This window comes from Asparagus officinalis, chromosome 8 (genome assembly GCF_001876935.1).
Source record: "Asparagus officinalis chromosome 8, Aspof.V1, whole genome shotgun sequence".
Lineage (NCBI taxonomy): Eukaryota > Viridiplantae > Streptophyta > Magnoliopsida > Asparagales > Asparagaceae > Asparagus > Asparagus officinalis.
The window spans coordinates 14,356,138-14,375,133 of record NC_033801.1 but is presented as its reverse complement, the minus strand read 5'-3'; the positions used below and the strand labels follow the sequence as shown (position 1 = coordinate 14,375,133).

The window sequence follows — 18,996 nt, the reverse complement described above, 5'->3', positions numbered from 1 at the left end:
CAAGTTATGGATTAGGATGGGGAGGGCATTGGAATTTGTAAAGAGGAGAGATTTAATAACTCGCTAGGCTTCACACCACAAAGAGGCAAATCACATACCAAGAACACCTCACATGCTCAAGAGTGGATTTGCATAACTCAATATATTTATTAATCAATGTCTATTCCTCATGGGAGATTACATCTCTTATTTTTATAGAAAAAGAAAACATTTGAATAGTTAAGAAAACAAATCAAAATCCTAATCAAATCCAAACCTAACAAAACTAAAAGATAAAATCAAATAAAATCCTAAGTAAAGTAGAAAGAGATCTCAAAATCAAATCCTAAATAAATTCTAACTGAAGAAGAAAATTACATAGAATAAAATAAAACTTTACCAAAAAAGTAAAGAATCTAATAAATCCTGATTGCATCACATGGAGGGTCCACGATCGTCCTGCATCACATGTTGTCATTCCTCTTGACTTGTGCAAAATTTCTAGCAAGGAAAACGTTGGGCTCTAGAGTTACTCCCAAAAACACCAGTTAGGATAATGAGCTAGCTAGTTATGAAACACATTAACAGATACCACACGTTTTTTATTCAGAATCCAGTGTTATCTTTTGATGACTTTTTCTTGAGTAATTAACTTGTCGGATAGAAATTCTGCCAAAAAATGATTCATGGAAAGAGATATTGAAAAACAACCTTTTTCTTCAACAAGACTCCCTCTTTAGATTTTTCTGACTAATTCATAGCAGTCAAACGCTTAATTTGTGTCTTGGCTTTTCAAGCATTAAAACAACTAGCTATATTTATTCTTTCTCAAGCATAGAAACGCACTTTACTTAGACCTCAGTATCTAGAAAAATAATGACTGGATATCTGTTTATCAATGGCCTGGCATTACTCTTATATTTATATTTGCTTAAGCGTTGATGCTTGACAATGATGCTTGCTATTAGATCTCCAAGCATGCGCTTGGTTCATCTTAAGCTTCTTAACATTCATTTTTGTTTTTACTTGTAGGATGGTATGCAGAGAGATATTTTTCAATCATTTTTAGCCAAGTTGGAAGAAAATTGTTGCAAAATCCTTGTTGGGAATGAGATTGACTATCGTCGCATAATAACAAATGATAGAACAAATCAGGTCTGTTGGAAGAATGTCATTACGTGGTTTCTTCTTTGATATGTCTGCCATCTATTACTGTTATATATGGACATGCTAATGCTTGCATTGTTTTTCTCATTGTGCGCTATTTTATTTGCACTCACCTAGTAGTTCCAGTAAATTGACTGGTTTATGTGAGGCAGTGCACTCTACATCCATGAGTAGCTTATTCTATACTAGAATGTAATAACTTTAGACCTGGATCAGTTGTATCTGAAGGTTTTTGGACCATTACATTAGTGGCATTCCTCGATTAGCATTGAGCAGAATCTATCAAATCTATGGAGTTCTCTAGCAAAATCAGCAATTTACTCTTAGGCAGATAGTTGAATCCGTTAGTAATGTTGGGGCATACATACTCAGATGCTGAGCTATCTCAACTTATGAAATTTAATTGGAACAGAATATTCTTTATTTGTGACAAGTGGCTACATCTCAAGTACACCATTTGCATCTGGATGAAAAGGTTCTAAATATTACCTTTTGGATGTTTACAAAGATGGAAGAAAAAAAAGATTTATTATTTAAGTTTAATATGCTGGTGTGATACAAATGTGTTACACGTTTTAATTATTGGCTGCCGCGGTACAAATAGGTAATTTAAAAGTTTACTATGCTGCCACGATGCAAATAGGCTACATCTCAAATGCATATTTCCTACACTCCTAATTCATACTTATCCTATAATTTCCAGCATAAACTATTGTAAATAGTCAAATTTGCATTTAGCATTCTCCGGAAAATTCTGACAAAACGCATATAAACTGCAGGTTTACTACTTCTGGCCTCATAATTCTGATGCTCGCAGAGACTTTGAGGCCATGTGGAATAATGTCATAAACCAATCTGGAGGAACTATTACTTCCACTGCTATTCCTGTGATGTTTGGGAGGTAATTGATAATAATTGTGTACATCTTTCTTCTAGTAAAAGCTGACCAATTTATTGAGGCTCAATTTTGTTCCGGAAACAGAGTTCTGGATGTTCCTGAAAGCTGCAACGGTGTAGCAAGATTTGACTTTGAATATCTCTGTGGACGCCCGGTAATATGTTCACTTTTTTTAATATAGCGCGAGGTAGTTTATGAGTTCTTTTATAAGCTGTCATGGCATGATGCCCAGCTTGCAAGTGTGAAATCAATGCTACAGGCACTGGACTACATTACTAGATCTTTTGGAAACCTATCCTAGATTGCTCAGCCAACCATGTGAAACAACCTCTAATGATATTATTTTTGAAGAAGTTTACAAAGAATTCTAAAACAGATGCATAAGTTTTCTAAGTATTTAGTTTTACTCAAGGATTGTTCTTCTTCCTAAATAATCTATATTTAAGAACGATCTAATTTTTCTCTAGCTCATTTAGATATAAACATGAGAACTAATCTCTGGACATGTTCATGCTTTGAGCTCCAACATTTATAAAAAAAAACTAAACCTAATGTCTGTTATGAAAGTGAAAAGTTGTATATCACTGTTGCTTGGAATTAGCATAAGGTGAAAGATGAAGAATTTACTTAGAATTGCGTATAGCCTACGTTCAATTGTGGATACTGACTAACTCATCTATTGTATATTGACTTTGGTTTGCACTTATATTTTCCGTTCCTAGTAAACAATCATGTATAGACTAAACTAAGAGAAGGGAAATTGTGAAGTACTGCATCTAATGATCTATATATTACTCCTAGTTGTCCATAACTCCATATATATATATTTACATTGCTCTTCTTCAGGTTGGTGCAGCAGATTATATTGCAATATCTAGGAATTATCACACAGTTTTCATATCAAATATTCCTGTTATGAGCATGAGGATTCGAGACAAGGTATCATCCTCCTTTTTGTTGTCATTATTCACTAAAATTTCAATATTCTTGACCATTCTTCTTCTTCATGGTGTTTCTGTCCTTATATCAGATATCAGAGAGTATAATATATTTGTTCTGGTAAAATGTTAAAAGGTTTCCCTATTAAAATCTAAAATAATGTTAGGCCTACTAATAGCCAGCACATTCTACTGGGGGTAGCAGAAGCTGAAAATAACTAGCAGACATTTTTATCTGTGAACTCAATGGGTCTGGCCTAGCCTGCTAAAGGCCAACACAAGGGTGGGGGGAAGATCAATAGAATTCAGACTCTTTATTTTAAGGGTACAATAATACTATCTCTTGTTATATTTTGCTAGCTTTCCTGCCATGTGCTGTACATGTTTGAGAGAGAAGCTTTGTAGAAAATTAACAATACAGTAAGTATATTAGATTTTTGTGTAACTGCAGATATTTAATTTTTTTTCCTTTAAGAAAAATATTTATTTATCTAAGAGAACAAAATTTTTAATGTTTATCTAAATTCAAGAGTTGCATGATGTATCTGAAACATACATAAAAAATTAGGAAATTGTGATAAAACTGATACTGATCGAAGTGCTTATCCAAAATATAGCAAACTAAAAAGTTACTTAAAATTAATAGATATCTAAAGTTAAATTGACATGAAAGGTAAAAATTACGAAGTTATTATAAAATTGATTTTAATCCAAGTGTTTACTCAAAAAAACAGAAAAAGAAAGGAAATAAAAAAGTATTCTGAGAACGTCTGTAATTTGTTATCTTTTTAATATCTGTATCATTAACTAACTGAAATTCTATCTTATGCTTTCAGTTCTTGTTCCATAGTATTATTTTAAAATATTGGTTGTAATTGTAGAACTTTCAATGTTAACTCTGTAGGCAAGGAGGTTCATCACTCTGGTTGATGAGTTGTATAATCATCATTGTTGCCTTGTCTGTCTAGCTGCTTCTTCAATTGATGATTTATTTCAAGGAACTGACGAGGGAACACTTTTTGATTTAGAGAGGTAATTTGAACATCTGGTTTCAAAGTTATTTCTCTGGAAATTTCCATGCTTGTGATGTCAGATGGCATTTTTACATTGTTAAAGATGTAAAAAAGTGAACCAGTGTCTTGTTGAAATTGTGGGTGTCCATTTAAAAGACTACTCATTACGTTTGTAAAGCACTGATTGAGTATGTCATGGCTGCTATTGTAATATGCAGTTTTCAGTTTGAAACCGAGGCAGAAAGTGGCAAACTAAGACGGGATGTTCTAGCCACAGGTAGTAGTGGCTCTGGACCCTCCCCTGCTGAGATAGTATCTTTATTATCTGGCCAAGAAGAAATGTTTGCCTTCAAGCGAGCAGTAAGTATCAAATTCCATTCTATCAAATTCCATTCCAAACTCTTTTTATTTCATTTATTTGATATGAATGCTTGAAGGACAACTAAATTAGGGTTATGTTTGACAACATCTTCTGTTGCCTGAACTATATTTCTCCCTTTGGGCGTCCTGCCACTGTTCATGTAGACTCATGGGATCTAAAAGAAGTGGATAGCTAGCTGTGGATAAAGGATAATTTAGTAGTGAAAACAATATCTAAATAAATTTGTTAACTTCAAAATCATCATGATTTCCCTCCTCCACCATGGCCTCCTTCAAGGTACTGTTTTATCCAAGCAGACATTTTTCCTTACTATGTTATCACCTCCTTCAATCCATTGGCTATAGCTCTCCATTGCTAATCAAGGGACTTAGGAATCACTACCCACACCAATGGAGGAAGCCTGTTGACTCCATAATATTCCTTGAAGGAAAAGACCTAGATCCAAATCCTGATATCGACTGGTCTTATACTAGGTGCTTCAATAATTGGGAGGTGTTAAGAGGATTTGAGCAAAAAATGTTTTTCAAAACCTGGGACTAATTTTTAAACTTTATACTTGTGTGTTTAAGAAAAAAATCACACAATATTACAGTAGTAATTGTACTTTTTGTGTCATCTGTCTTATTGTGATCACGGTTGTTGTCTTGTGTCTAGTTGGTGCATACCTGTACAGTTCCATTGTTCCCGGAAGCAGTTTGTTCATGAGAAGCCAGATCTAACTTTGTTCAATGCAGTTCTACCAGAAATTTTTAAAAGTTGCTAATTCAAATTTCAGGAAAGTCTCTTCCCAACCTAAGCTTACCCTTTTGTTTTGAACTGTTGCATCGGCTGCAACCCTGATTCGCCTAGTATCAAGGCTGGGGCCAAGATTTTGCTATATAACCTTCTGCTTCCCCTTAGCCCTTTCTCAATCTAAAGTTCCTCATCCCTTGTCATATCTTGACCTCTAGTGCTTCCTTTCACAGTTCGAACCCCTCTTTTTCTTGGCACTGCATGCATAGACCGGTATCAGGAAACAAGTTTTGGTCACAAAAGATCTGGAGTCATGTCTGATTACTGATACTCGTATGTAGCACATTAAAAATGAGTCGTGTATTAAGATGAGAATTGTTGTCCAGGTATCACGATTGATAGAAATGCAGACTCCTCTACATATGGAAAGGGTACGACTCTTCCACCCTCTTTTTCGAAAGAACAACCAATAACTAAATCACCGCGCTGTCTGCCGACTCCAATTGTCTTTGCAAACAGGAATCCTTCACCTGTAACCCCCCAAGTTCATTGCTGGCAAATTTTTATCCTATGCAAAAAAGGATTTTTAGATATTTTTATCCTTCATTATGTATGATTTATTGCTCGGGCTACAGTTATTCTTGGAAAACGGAACAATATGAAGCTTCGGTAAGAGTGGAGACTGAAATAAAGTTGTATTCTTTTTATTAATATATACTGTATAGGTTTGGGTGGAATCTGGCCCCTTCCTATGTTCTCATTGAAAAAGAAAAGTGAAACAATATTTCTTCCTATGTTCTGATTCAGAATGCGGTTCTCTTTAGGTTGGATCCTCTCCACTGTAAAAAAAAATTAGTGGGAGGGCCTATTACTTTTGTTTTAATCACTAAATTGTTTATTGTCTAGAGGATGATTGTGTTTCATTTTAACATTTGTCATATCCCCATGTTATAATTGTTTTTGTTTTTACTTAAGATGAATCAAAACCGTCAACTAAGCAGTGAATTTTTATGACTATAAATAGGGATTTGGATTATCTTCACTTAAAAAAAAATAGTGGAGAGACTACTAGTTTTAATAATAACCGTTGATCATTGAATAGGTAGTTGAGCTTCTTTTTAAAGATAATACTCACCATACATTATGAATTGCACCAATTCCTAATTCATACTTAAAGATTTTTTTTAATTATCAAATAAATAATTAATAATTATGATAGAATAGCGGTCTCTCTACTGCTTTGCTTTCTTGATAGCGGAGAGGATCCGAATCCAATCCAGTAATAATGTCTCTTAATTAACTTCTGATAGTCAAGGGAATCCAATTCTGCTTCATAAACCTGTAGAGAGACTATTGTTGTGTTACTTATATAGAGGGCTTCCGGTTAAACTGCGAATGACGTTTTTCTTAGTAAAGGCAAGTAAAATTTCCTTGCTCTACAAGCTTTACAAATATACCCAAGCCATTCCCGGGTTTAATATCTCACTTGAAAAGACACTCCCAAATTGCTAGGATCAGCAACAAATCTTCATATAAAAATTTCCTGGGTGATCATTCTCTTGTACATGCACAATTATGAACATCCTAGCCAGGAGGGTGAGGTTCAGGCTTATACAACCTTGAATTTCTCTCCTTTCAGATTATATATGGTAGCTAATAATAGTCTTGTATTGGAGTAACTCATTATATTTCTTTCCTTTAACCATCTTAAAATGGCAATCGATCACCTCGACGGTAGAAAACACTGAGAACAACATTCGAACGAAGAGAAAAGCAATATATCGAAGAAAAGTAAACAATATACAAAGATACGAGGATTTACCTGGTTCGTCAAGTGTCTACGCCCACGGAAAGATATTCGAGTTTTCTTTATATCACAAATACAAAAGCAAAATCTTTGGTGCTACCCTCACACAACCCCCAAGAAACTCGCTCTCAATCTCACCTAAAGATCCTCACTAACTCTAGACCTAGAACACATGTATCTATAAGGTTAAACATGACAATGACACCTTGGGACAATTTTAGTCGTCGTATCGATACGAAAGCGGATCGTTCGACATATTGAAGACGACAGGAGTTTTTGGCAGAAAGATAAATCTTCTTGCAATCAAATTTGTGTTTATTGCGGTTACTAAAACTGTTGAATTGTATCCTTTTATCATGGTAGACCTTTTCATCGATCTATGCCGCAATCAACGAATCTTATGACATTTTAATCGTTTCCTTCTTTGTAGAATGAGTCAAGCATGATTGAGAACCCACATGAAAAATTATGGAGCTTCCATGAGAATGGAAACCTTAAATAATATTATATTTCTTTATTAACTTGTGTACTATAGGGTAAATTACACTAATCTCTCGAGACGTTTCAACATTTTGTAGTAAACTCTTGATTTGTCAGTTACGTAAATGGCTTCTAAAGCTTACTCTTGTCAAGAAATTTGTGAACCCAATTTGCTATTGAGCTTTGTAGAAAATGTGATGTATGTTTTATGATTTCTTTTTTTCAATTACCACCTAATAAGAGAGGATCCGAGTCCATATTTAACAATATCATTATTTGAATTTTTTTATATTGCCTTTTGATGCATGAAAAGTAATTAATAAATTTATTTGATTCTAGGACATTTAAGAGGTACAAATTAGCTTTATTTTTCTTTTATTTTCTAGAAAAATCCGCATCCTTTATTGGTGTCTCGATGCTTAGACTTGGGCACTGTTTGGCAACAAAAAAAGTGTCTTATCTAAGAGCTTGTGTCTTATTGACTTGGTCAATAAGCTAGTAGAGCTGTTTGGTGACAAAAAATAGGAGGAGATTATTTTGGAGATTGTGTCTTTTGCAAGTAGCTTTTGGAAAGCTATCTCAAGTAGCGTTTGTCTTTGGGAAGGAGCTGTCAATTTTTTTCTTCCGTTTTTGCCCCTAATAATTCTAATTTTATATCAATAATATTGCATGACTTTTTTAGTCATTTAACAAATTTAAGCTAGTTGTACAACTTCTTTTGCCAAACAGCTCTAGTCAATCAGCTAGCTACACAGCTATCAGCTTTCAGCTATAATTTTACAGCTTTCAGCTAGCTTGACAGCTTTCAGCTATAATCTCGCAGCTTTCAGCTAGTTTTGCCAAACAGAGCCTTGAGCACTGTTTAGCAACAAGAGATTGTGTCTTATCTAAGAGATTGTGTCTTATTGACTTGGTCAATAAGCTAGTAGAGCTGTTTGGTGACCAAAAATAGGAGAAGATTATTTTGGAGATTGTGTCTTTTGCAAGTAGCTTTTGGAAAGCTACCTCAAGTAGCGTTTGTCTTTGGGAAGGAGCTGCCAATTTTTTTCTTCCGTTTTGCCCCTAATAATTCTAATTTTATATTAATAATATTACATGTCCTTTTTAGTCATTTAATAAATTTAAGCGAGTTGTACAGCTACTTTTGACAAACAGCTCTAGTCAATCAGCTAGCTACACACCTATCAGCTTTCAACTATAATTTCACAGCTTTCAGCTATAATCTCACAGCTTTCAGTTAGTTTTGCCAAACAGAATCTTGATCTAGAAACAAAGCAGTTATTTTGCAACACAAAAAGAAACTTTTCGTTAAAAAAGAAAAACAAAATAGATAAAATGTCTACGCGTCAAATTCTTATTAGATCTTGTTATTTGACATTTCAAAAGTCAATTTCCCCCAACATCTCAGATTTATCACTATTTTAAATCGATCTTAATTGCAAAATTCAAATATGAAACCTCTTCAAAATCTTGATTGAAGTCTATCACGGGAAAATAAGGTTTCTCCAATCAAAATTGTGTTCATTGTAATTACATGTAATTCATCTCATATTATGACAAATATTTTGCGTACTTTGCATCTATAACATGTGATAGTAACACTACTAAGCTGCTTCTTTTGTGACTCGCGCCTGGAATCACATTCAATATATGAGTTGTCAACAATTCAAGGTTTATAATTGTTTTAGTGTTTGATTTAAGTTGTGGATTCCACCATGAAAACATTTTAGATTTGCATTTTTAATCCTTCTCCTGCTCTTCATTTAATCAAGCATGATTGAGAATCCACATGAAACTAAACGGTGTATGCAAGAGAACAAAACATGAAATTGTAAATTCCAACGTACCTGGAATTAAAATCACAAATGCAAAACTAGAAAAAAGTCCATATTGCAAAGTACCTCAAGCTTCTACACTATTATGATTATTACGTCCCCATGAAGCTAATTGCCGATAAATCTAATCAAAGATAGCTAACGATAAATCTAATCGAACACATAATGACATTCATGAGTGAACATGTCCAGAAACAGGCAACAAAATTGGAGGAAAATGGCACCGGATGTTCTTAACCGAGATATGAAAACACCAATCCTCAATCAGTCATACAAAATAAATATCTATACTTCCATCTCCGACACAATAAGCCATGGTGTTAGTCACTAATACAATGGCCACAAGGCCGAACTTTTTTGACCAACTTCTCTCAAAATTAGATTAAGCAGAAATCTACCAATTGCAGTAAACAATACACGATGCTAATCTGGAGCAAAAGCAACACATTTATTCTTAGTTTATTCCTCGGCATTTGCTGCATCTCTTTCCTCAGCAGCGGCAGCCATTAGCTCATCGAACTTCTCTGACTTCCCTAGTAAAATCTCAATCTGGGCCCGTAAATGAGGTTAGTACACTAGCATAATTGTGTTGAAACTAGAATACAAGCATCTTACACAAATACACGAACTCTTCACTGACCTTAGCCTTCTGGATGGATCGCCCTCTTGATTCATCCTTCATATCAACAGTGGAAGTTGTGATCTCTGCAGCAGAAGAGTATTAGTAAGAATAAGAGTTACTTGAAATGAATAATCAATTGAAAATATCAACTCAAAGGAAAAGTGAAGAGAATCACTCTTTTCAACAGCAAGTCCATTGTTCTTTAGAATCTCAGCAATCGTGACGACTGTTGCAATGGCTGAAAAGAAAAGTGCATTGAAGATGAGAAAATCCATTGCACGCGTAATTAACTTCATTCTAGATACTTCATCACAAATTCTTCAATCAAAAACATTTAAAAATTTTAGTTCAAACAAACATAGCAATGTAGCGTTCAGCCTGCCATATGTCGCCATCATATTCCTCACCACATAAATTCAGCAATCCAATTGTAAACATTACATAAGCTAACATTCATTTCCAAATATCAGAAGTAATGACATAAACCTATACCTAAAGGCTAAGCGCAAACTTTGAATCCAAATATCAGTGCTTCCAACACACACACCCTCTCACAATGATGAATGTGAATATGAAAGTATATTGAATAAGCCAATAAAGAAACAATTGAATGCAGAGACCAATATGAATGCCACAAATAACTGTACTCCCTTTAACATCCACTTCTAATTTTGGACCACTCACTTTTCACTCCCTATCAAAGGCGAAAAATTAAAAAGAAAAATGATTTTGGTGAATATAATCATAACATGGAACACATCCCTGAGGGTGACAAAAACACCACACTAGTGTAAATCCAAGAGGTCTTAAGCCACATTGCCTATTTAAAACTATACACCCAACATCATGAATTGTGTAGATGGAATGAATAGATGTTTGTTCTCTCCTAGACTGGTCAAAACCAGTCAGCAGAGTAATAGCCCCAGCAACTGTGAATATGCCATTTACCTTGCATAACAAAAAACTGCTCATGATATGCAAAAGGTTGCTCATGCATATCAACTTGCACAAAAAAAAAAAAAAAAAAAAAAAAAAAAAAAAAAAAAAAAAAAAAAAATCCTGTTGATACTTGGAAAACGTCTACTCTAGGTTCAGACATATTGATCCACCTACGAGATAAAGAAAGATGTTCACTTTCTCTTGGTGCTAGTAAAAAACTAAGGCTTCCAACAGTTACATGGTTTTCACAGAAAGATCTCCTGGACAAATGAAGAAGCCTAGATGCAGATGGATCCAAGAATTATTTTGTAATCCTTATGAACTATTTGAATTTCTGAAATTACATTCCTATGTGGAGTTCTCATGTAAACGACACATAAGAGAAAAGCCTTAATACCTGTATAAGTAACTGTACACATACTCGAAAAGAATTAAGAATATATGTGCAACTAAAAGAATGTAATCCGTAGTACTTCTATTGACACTATTCTTTCCTTATCCTCCTAATCTAAAAACAGAGATGCACTTCACGAGAAGACACTGCTTGCACAGTGGTAGATAATACGGTCGTGGGGGATTGGACTATTGCATTTTTGACTATTGCATATCTATATAAGTTGATGTTTGTCATCACTACCGTCATTGATGAACAATAGATTAGACATATCCTAAGATTTGACAAATCAAAAGTTGGATTCATAAAGATTATACCTATCTGTACGTAAACATGTATCACAAAATAAGGTCAGGCTCGATCAAGGCCATGCACAATAGAGCAGAGCCTTGCCTGTGTAAAACGGAACTCAAGATGGAAGTCAAGTTTGATATTACATTGAGTTGTGCACCAAGCTCAAGGTTCCAAATAAATTGGCGGGATAGAGCATATGCACCTTATAGGTTCTAAGATGAAAAGCATATATAAATATCACATGTATCTTAAGCGGGATCTCCTATGATATAATTATATAAACAACAATGAGATAAAGAGTGCATCCCAGATCAAGATTTTAGAAATCTGTATATGACTAGGGACATTTTCAAGAAAATTGGTGCAAGCATTATCGAACTGGTTATTCTCGACAAGAAAAGGGCATATTTTCAAACGAAGACAAGAAGAAGAAAATAGTGCTGTGTTATTGACTTGGCTGTATAAGTAATAAGTAGGACAGAAATATGAAAGAGTTTTTTACTTGAACAATCCCCAAATTTGAAGTTTAGAAGCATGGTGGAAGAAGTGCACCACCAATATATCTTCAATAAAATACTCGAGATATAGTACTATTTGAATAAGACTTACATTTAACACTTATTCCTCAACTTTGTTGTGCTCCCAAGATTGCTCAAGCCACATATCAGCTCTTACTTGCATTTACCGCTACCAGATTTTACAAAAATAAATCCTCTTTATGTTTAACAAAACTAAGAAGTTACATAGTTGAAAGACCACTGGATCATTTAATACTTCTTCTTCTCTTTATTAAAATATTAGTATAGAGAAGTTGAAGAATAAATAAGCACTCTTGACAAACAGATATGCGCTCAAAGGCCACAAGGCATGGCCCATATAAGCATACTAATCCTCTAAGTAACCTGGTACATCTATCTGAAATCGTACCAGTACGCGGCATGACCCCGTAGCCATACCCGCACCAACAATTCATTGGACACTTCTTGACTATACGCTTACATTTATTCAGGGATGTGCTCAATTATACATTACATGTTTTAAACTAAATCACTAATCATTATTGGGACAATCCCGGGGCCTAATAGAGCAGGATCGCAGCAATAGTAAAGCAAAAGTAGAGATAAAAAATTGGACACACAGATTTACGTGGTTCGACACTTGATTGCCTACGTCCACGGGCAAGGATAGAAGAATCCACTTGGACACACAGATTTACGTGGTTCGACACTTGATTGCCTACGTCCACGGGCAAGGATAGAAGAATCCACTATGAGGAGAAAACTCTGGTGGTTCGACACTTGATTGCCTACGTCCACGGGCAAGGATAGAAGAATCCACTATGAGGAGAAAACTCTGGAGTTACAAACTCTCTTTCTTTACAAAGAGAAACTCTCTCTATTTTTTCTCTCTCACTCTTCTTATATAAGAAGTTGTTCTGGGATTAGATTTCCTTAAGGATTTGGAGGCCTATTTATAGTTTTTTGAAAAATACTATGCATAATAAAATATTAATATTTTACTGTAGCAGTGGGCCCCGCCATTTTGTTTTCTTTTTACTCTTCAACCTTTGCTGCTGCCTTTCGGTGATTTGAAGTGAAGTGGGGCTCATTCCAATTACTTTTTCAAAGAAATCGGCTAAGGCTTGGCTGCATGCTGACAACCTCCCACTTGAAGATTTGATTGAGTATCAATCATATCTTCACACCATTCTTTCTATCTTGTCATCTTCATGTTGCTTACGTCTCCGACAGATCACAGGAGGATCGACACCAAGTAAATTTGTTGGTATGGACTGCTTTTGTCAAAAAATCTGCTAGGTTGTCCTTGGTGTGAATTTTCTGCATATCTACTATTCCTTCTTCCACTTTCTCACGAACGAAGTGATACTGAACTCGAATGTGCTTGGTCTTTGAATGAAATGTTGGATTTCTTGCCAAATGCAAAGCACTCTGACTGTCACAAAATAAAGATATCTTCTTTTGTTCATAGTTGAGTTCCTCCAGCACCATCTTCAACCACATCGCTTCTTTATTGGCTTGTGTAGCTGCTACATATTCTGCTTCTGTTATTGAAGTAGCCACAACTGACTGTAGTTTTGAAACCCAGCTTATAGCTCCGCCAGCAAGTGCAAACACATAGCCTGTGGTAAATTTGCTATTATCACGATCACGTGCATAATCAGAATCAACATATCCACTGACAATAAAATCAGATCCCCCGTAACATAATGCAACATTTGAGGTTCCTTGAATGTATCTTAGAACCCTCTTTACAGCATTCCAATGTTCTTTACCAGGATTCGTCATGTATCGATTAACCACTCTCACTGCTTGTGCAATGTTTGGTCTTGTACAAATCATCGCGAACATTAAGCTTCCCACTGCTGATGCATACGGTACTCGTACTGGAGGATAACTTGAAATTAACAGGAAGTGGGGTAGAAATTGACTTACAATCTTACATGTTAAAGCGTCGCAAGATTTTCTTCAATAGTTCTTCTGAGAAAGCCAAATCTTCCTATTAATTCTGTCTCGGTAAATTTGCATCCCTAGAATCTTATTTGCAGATCTTAAATCCTTCATTTCAAATTCCCTAGCCAACTGAGCCTTTAATTCTTGGATACGATTTTTGTTAGGGCCTACAACCAACATGTCATCAACATACAACAATAAGATAACAAAGTTATTTTCACCAAACCTCTTAAAATATGCACAAGGGTCTGAATTAAGTCTGTTGTATCCAAGGCTCATGATGAATGAATCAAATCTCTTATACCAACACCTCGGCGCCTGCTTTAGACCGTACAGAGATTTGTTCAATCTACAAACCAAGTTCTCTTTTTCTTTTTCTTTAAAACCTTCTGGTTGGAGCATGTAAATTTCTTCTTCAAGATCTCCATGAAGAAATGTTGTTTTCACATCTAGCTGCTCTAGATGTAAGTCAAATATAACGCTCATAGTCAGGACTATTCGGACTGTTGTTAATCGAACTACAGGAGAAAATATTTCATTAAAATCAATACATTCTTTCTGAGCATATCATTTTACCATCAATCTAGCACGATATCGCTCCACCTGATCATCGCCGTTTCGCTTGATCTTATAGACCCATTTGTTTCCAATGGTCTTTCTTCCTTGTGACAGTGACACAAGTTTCCAAGTCTTGTTCTTATGGAGAGCTTCAATTTCTTCTTGCATTGATGCCATCCACAAAGATGCATCTGTACTATTTATAGCTTCATAAAAAATTGATGGCTCTCCATCTTCTGTTAGAAGACAGTATGCAACATTACTTTCCGTAATATACTCCGAGTGCCAAGTCGGTGGTCTTCTCTCACGAGTTGACCTTCGAACTTCTGGAGCCTCGGACTCGACCGATTCTTGTACATCACGCTCCGGTGTTGCTTCAGAAGAATTCAGATTATCTTCTACCTGAACAGCTACAGTCTCTGAGTCCTTCCTCGAACTGCTTTTTTTCTCTTCACTTTGTAGTTGGTTTCTCTACAAAGATAACATCTCTGCTGATGATAACCTTGCGGGCAGTGGGATCTCACATGCGATACCATTTTACTCCATCAGCATACCCTAAGAATATGCATTTTCTGGATTTTGAATTCAACTTTGTAATTTCTTAGGCATTGTACATTACGTACACTGGACATCCAAATATATGGAGGTTGGAATAATCAGCTGGCTTGCCAGTCCACATCTCCATTGGCGCCTTCAATTGTATTGCAGTTGATGGAGATCGATTCACCACATAACAAGCGGTTTTTACTGCTTCCGCCCAAAAGACTTTTTCCAGATTTGCAGTTGCCAACATAGCTCTTGTTCTTTCCAACATAGTTCTGTTCATCCGCTCCGCCACTCCATGTTGTGGAGTATAAGCCGTACTGAATTGTCTTTTGATGCCTTCTTGCTTGCAGAATGCTAGGAATTCACCATCTGTGTATTCTCTTCTATTATCTGACCTCAAACACTTGATCTTCTTCTCAGATTCAAGCTCGACCCGCGCTTTATAGGCTTTAAAGACTGAGAACACATCCGTCTTCTTCTTGATAGGATACACCCAATATCTCCTGGAGTAATCATCAATAAAGGACACAAAGTATTTTGCTCCTCCTAAGGATGTAACTGGTGTTTGCCATACATCAGAATGAACCAGTTCCAGAATAGCTTTGCTTCTAGAACTCGATGTGTTGAACTTCAATCGATGCTGCTTGCTTGTAACACAATGCTCGTAGAATGGAAGAGCTACTGAATTAAGACCAGGAAGCAGCTTTGATCGGAGAGAACCTTCAAGCCTCGTTCTGACATGTGGCCTAGCTTGCGATGCCACACATCATGGTTTGTTCTTCTCCACGGCTGGTTGATACCACACATGAATCAGCTTCCTGCATGATTTCTCCCTTGAACATGTACAGATTTGCAGCTATCTTTTCTCCTTTTATCACCACAAGCGTTTCTCTAACAATCTTCATGATCCCATTGTCGATATGAGTTTTGCATCCGAGCTCATCTAATTGTCCCAAAGCCAATAGATTCTTCTTCAAGCCCTTCACATGTCGCACATCTTGAATGGTGCGTATTATACCATCAAACATTTTGATTTTGATAGTGCCAATACCAGAAATCTCCAAGGCATGATCATTTTCCATGAATACAGATCCTCTTGAGATATGTTCATATTTGTGAAACCATTCTCTCCGAAAGGTCATGTGCCAAGAGGCTGCTGAATCCAGAAGCCAGACATCAGCAAACCTCTTTCTGCCTTCATCAACAGTGGTTGCTCCACTGAATAGAATTTTACCATCGTCTGATGTGCTGACAACGCATCCTTGAGATGTTGATGGCTTTGAAAACTTTTTCTTTCCACTCTTCTTATTGTGCCAACACTCCGATTTGACGTGCCCTCTTTTGCCACAGTTGTAGCATTTAACATTCTTCTTACTTCTTGATTTGGATCTACCATGGGTATGACTCTCACTGGAGCCACGTTCCGTTGATCTTCCTCTCGTCACCGATAAGGCCTCCGCTTGTTGCGAACTTGCATGCCTGTCTTCCTTGTTCTTGCGCCGATTTTCTTCCTCCAGAACAGCGGCTGCAACATCGTCGAAGACTAGATTATCCGTAAGGACGTTATTTGTCGGGTTGATGATGAGTTGATCATACGAGTCAGGTAGACTCTGAAGTAGAAGTTCTGCACGTTCATTCGCACCAACTGTATACCCCAACGTTGTGAGTTGGGAGAACAGTGTGTTTAGGGTTGATGTGGTCGGTCATCGATGTAGATTCCGCCATCCTCAGAGTGTAAAGTCTCCTTTTTAAGAAGATTTTATTATGCATGGATTTCGCCTCATATAGCTTTGTTAGAATATCCCAGATCTCCTTTGTTGTCTTTTTCTCCTCTATGCTTGACAGCACCCCGTCTGCTAATGCCAGATGGAGATTTGCAATAGTATTTTCGTCTATCTCGTTCCACTTCTTATCATCTGTGATGTCGTCCGGCCTTGCACCAATAGCCGCTAGACAATTATCTTTTCTCAAGATAGCATTTATCTTCAACTTCCACAGAGAGAAATTACTCCCGTCAAATTTTTCGATCTTGAACTTCGTCGTCATTGCTTCTACCACGAATAATAACTTCTTACTATTTTACGTAAATAGTACTATATTTATGAACAGAAATCGTATCCGTAAATAGTACCGTACTTGTGAATAGTACCATATTTGTGAACAGTACCGTACTCGTGAATAGTACCAATCACCTCCAAATGGTAAATGATAACCTAACTTATTTTTTGATGTGGAGGATCCACCTTTGGTGGCAACCACAGAGCATACGATAAGTAGATATATACAAGTACCCTAAGTTGGCTCTGATACCACTTGTTGGGACAAACTCGGGACCTAATAGAGCAGGATCGCAGCAATAGTAGAGCAAAAGTAGAGATAACAAATTAAACACACAGATTTACGTGGTTCGACACTTGATTGCCTATGTCCACGGGCAAGGATAGAAGAATCCACTATGAGGAGAAAACTCTGGAGTTACAAACTCTCTCTCTTTACAAAGAGAAACTCTCTCTATTTTTTCTCTCTCACTCTTCTTATATAAGAAGCTGTTCTGGGATTAGATTTCCTTAAGGATTTGGAGCCCTATTTATAGTTTTTTGAAAAATACTATGCATAATAAAATATTAATATTTTAATGTAGCAGTGGGCCCCGCCATTTTGTTTTCTTTTTACTCTTCAACCTTTGCTGCTGCCTTTCGGTGATTTGAAGTGAAGTGGGGCTCATTCCAATTACTTTTTCAAAGAAATCGGCTAAGGCTTGGCTGCATGCTGACAATCATGCACTTCTTGGATGTATATCCTACACTTCTCATAACATGTTAATGGAAAAAAAACAACACTGATCTCAAGTAAATTATTAATCTCAACACAAACAAACAAACAAACACACACACACAGACATATATTGGAAAAAACAACATTGGTCTCACGTAAATTATTAATCTCGATATACAGTGACACGCATGCGCACGCACACACACGCACATATAGTCATGTTCAAGTACCCTACCCTTGCATGTACCAGTACCTACTTCCACGTAACAAATATTTCTATGCCCACATTCTAGGAGAGAGATTTTTCATTTTTTACCAAGTGCTTAGGTATTACAGATAAGGGACTCCTCAGCATCCTAAAAGTCGTGATTTTTGGAAATTCCTATTTTGGGTATAAGACTAACATTTTGCAATTATCTTCTTCAGACAAATCGGGCAGACCAATCGGGCTCCTATTATGACTAAATATGGGTTAACCAAACATTAAAAAAAATTGATCACAAAAATGAACGACAAACCAAAGAAATGTCTGATGTTTGCTACACTACATCCGAGCACACCCTTAATGCACGCATGTGAAGAAAACATACATCTAGATGTACTCATAAAATGTATAAGCAGCACAGACCACTATAAACAAAGTAATTGACTCTTACAGCCACCGCCGCAATATTTTCCTAAAACCACTAAAACCAGAACCACCATTTTACTTTTCTGGCTCAAAATCAGAAAACCCCCTAAAAGGAAAAATTTCTCAAAGCACAAAAATTACACAAACAAAGAACACTAAGAACAGCCAGAGTTAGAAAAAATACCCATCCCAAGAGCAGATAGCTCAACCTCATTGTGCTGCTGCATGTACCTCTGAAAACACAACAAAAACATCAAATAAGACGGGGAGGGAAAAAAAACTTCAGAAAACTAGAAAGAGAATAAATTCGAAAATTTTCATAAACCTTGGCGAGATTAACGTAGAAGAAGAGGGGCTTCTTGGTGTTGGAGACCTGGATCCTGTTCTTCTTGTGGCCGTCGCTGATGTTGAGGCTCCCGACTGCGTCCGTGATCTCCTCCATTGCCATCTTTAGAGAGACGAAGAAGAGAAACCCTAGCCCTAAAACCCTAAACCTAATAGCACCAAAATGTGAATATAATAAGTATATAATAAT

At 36.3% G+C, this 18,996-nt stretch overlaps 2 protein-coding genes across 3 annotated transcripts in view; one reads left to right on the top strand and one right to left on the bottom strand.

Annotated features, from left to right (window-relative positions):
- The window catches only part of LOC109819796 (lactation elevated protein 1), a 22,610-nt gene extending 16,707 nt beyond the window's left edge, over nucleotides 1–5,903 (top strand). For both annotated transcript variants that reach the window (XM_020385710.1, XM_020385711.1), the window contains exons 8-14: nucleotides 1,012–1,134; nucleotides 1,926–2,047; nucleotides 2,129–2,198; nucleotides 2,891–2,983; nucleotides 3,887–4,014; nucleotides 4,214–4,355; nucleotides 5,496–5,903. In XM_020385710.1, coding sequence (XP_020241299.1) covers nucleotides 1,012–1,134; nucleotides 1,926–2,047; nucleotides 2,129–2,198; nucleotides 2,891–2,983; nucleotides 3,887–4,014; nucleotides 4,214–4,355; nucleotides 5,496–5,582 — 765 coding nt within the window. In that variant the 3' untranslated portion in view covers nucleotides 5,583–5,903. The remainder of the gene's footprint in view (nucleotides 1–1,011; nucleotides 1,135–1,925; nucleotides 2,048–2,128; nucleotides 2,199–2,890; nucleotides 2,984–3,886; nucleotides 4,015–4,213; nucleotides 4,356–5,495) is intronic.
- On the bottom strand, nucleotides 9,439–18,989 carry LOC109822542 (uncharacterized protein At2g34160-like). Its single transcript, XM_020388760.1, has 5 exons — nucleotides 18,787–18,989; nucleotides 18,646–18,694; nucleotides 10,029–10,091; nucleotides 9,872–9,936; nucleotides 9,439–9,780 (listed from the first exon to the last, which is right to left on the bottom strand). Exons 1-5 carry the CDS (start codon nucleotides 18,907–18,909, stop codon nucleotides 9,691–9,693), a joined length of 390 nt encoding a protein of 129 aa, XP_020244349.1. The 5' UTR covers nucleotides 18,910–18,989; the 3' UTR covers nucleotides 9,439–9,690.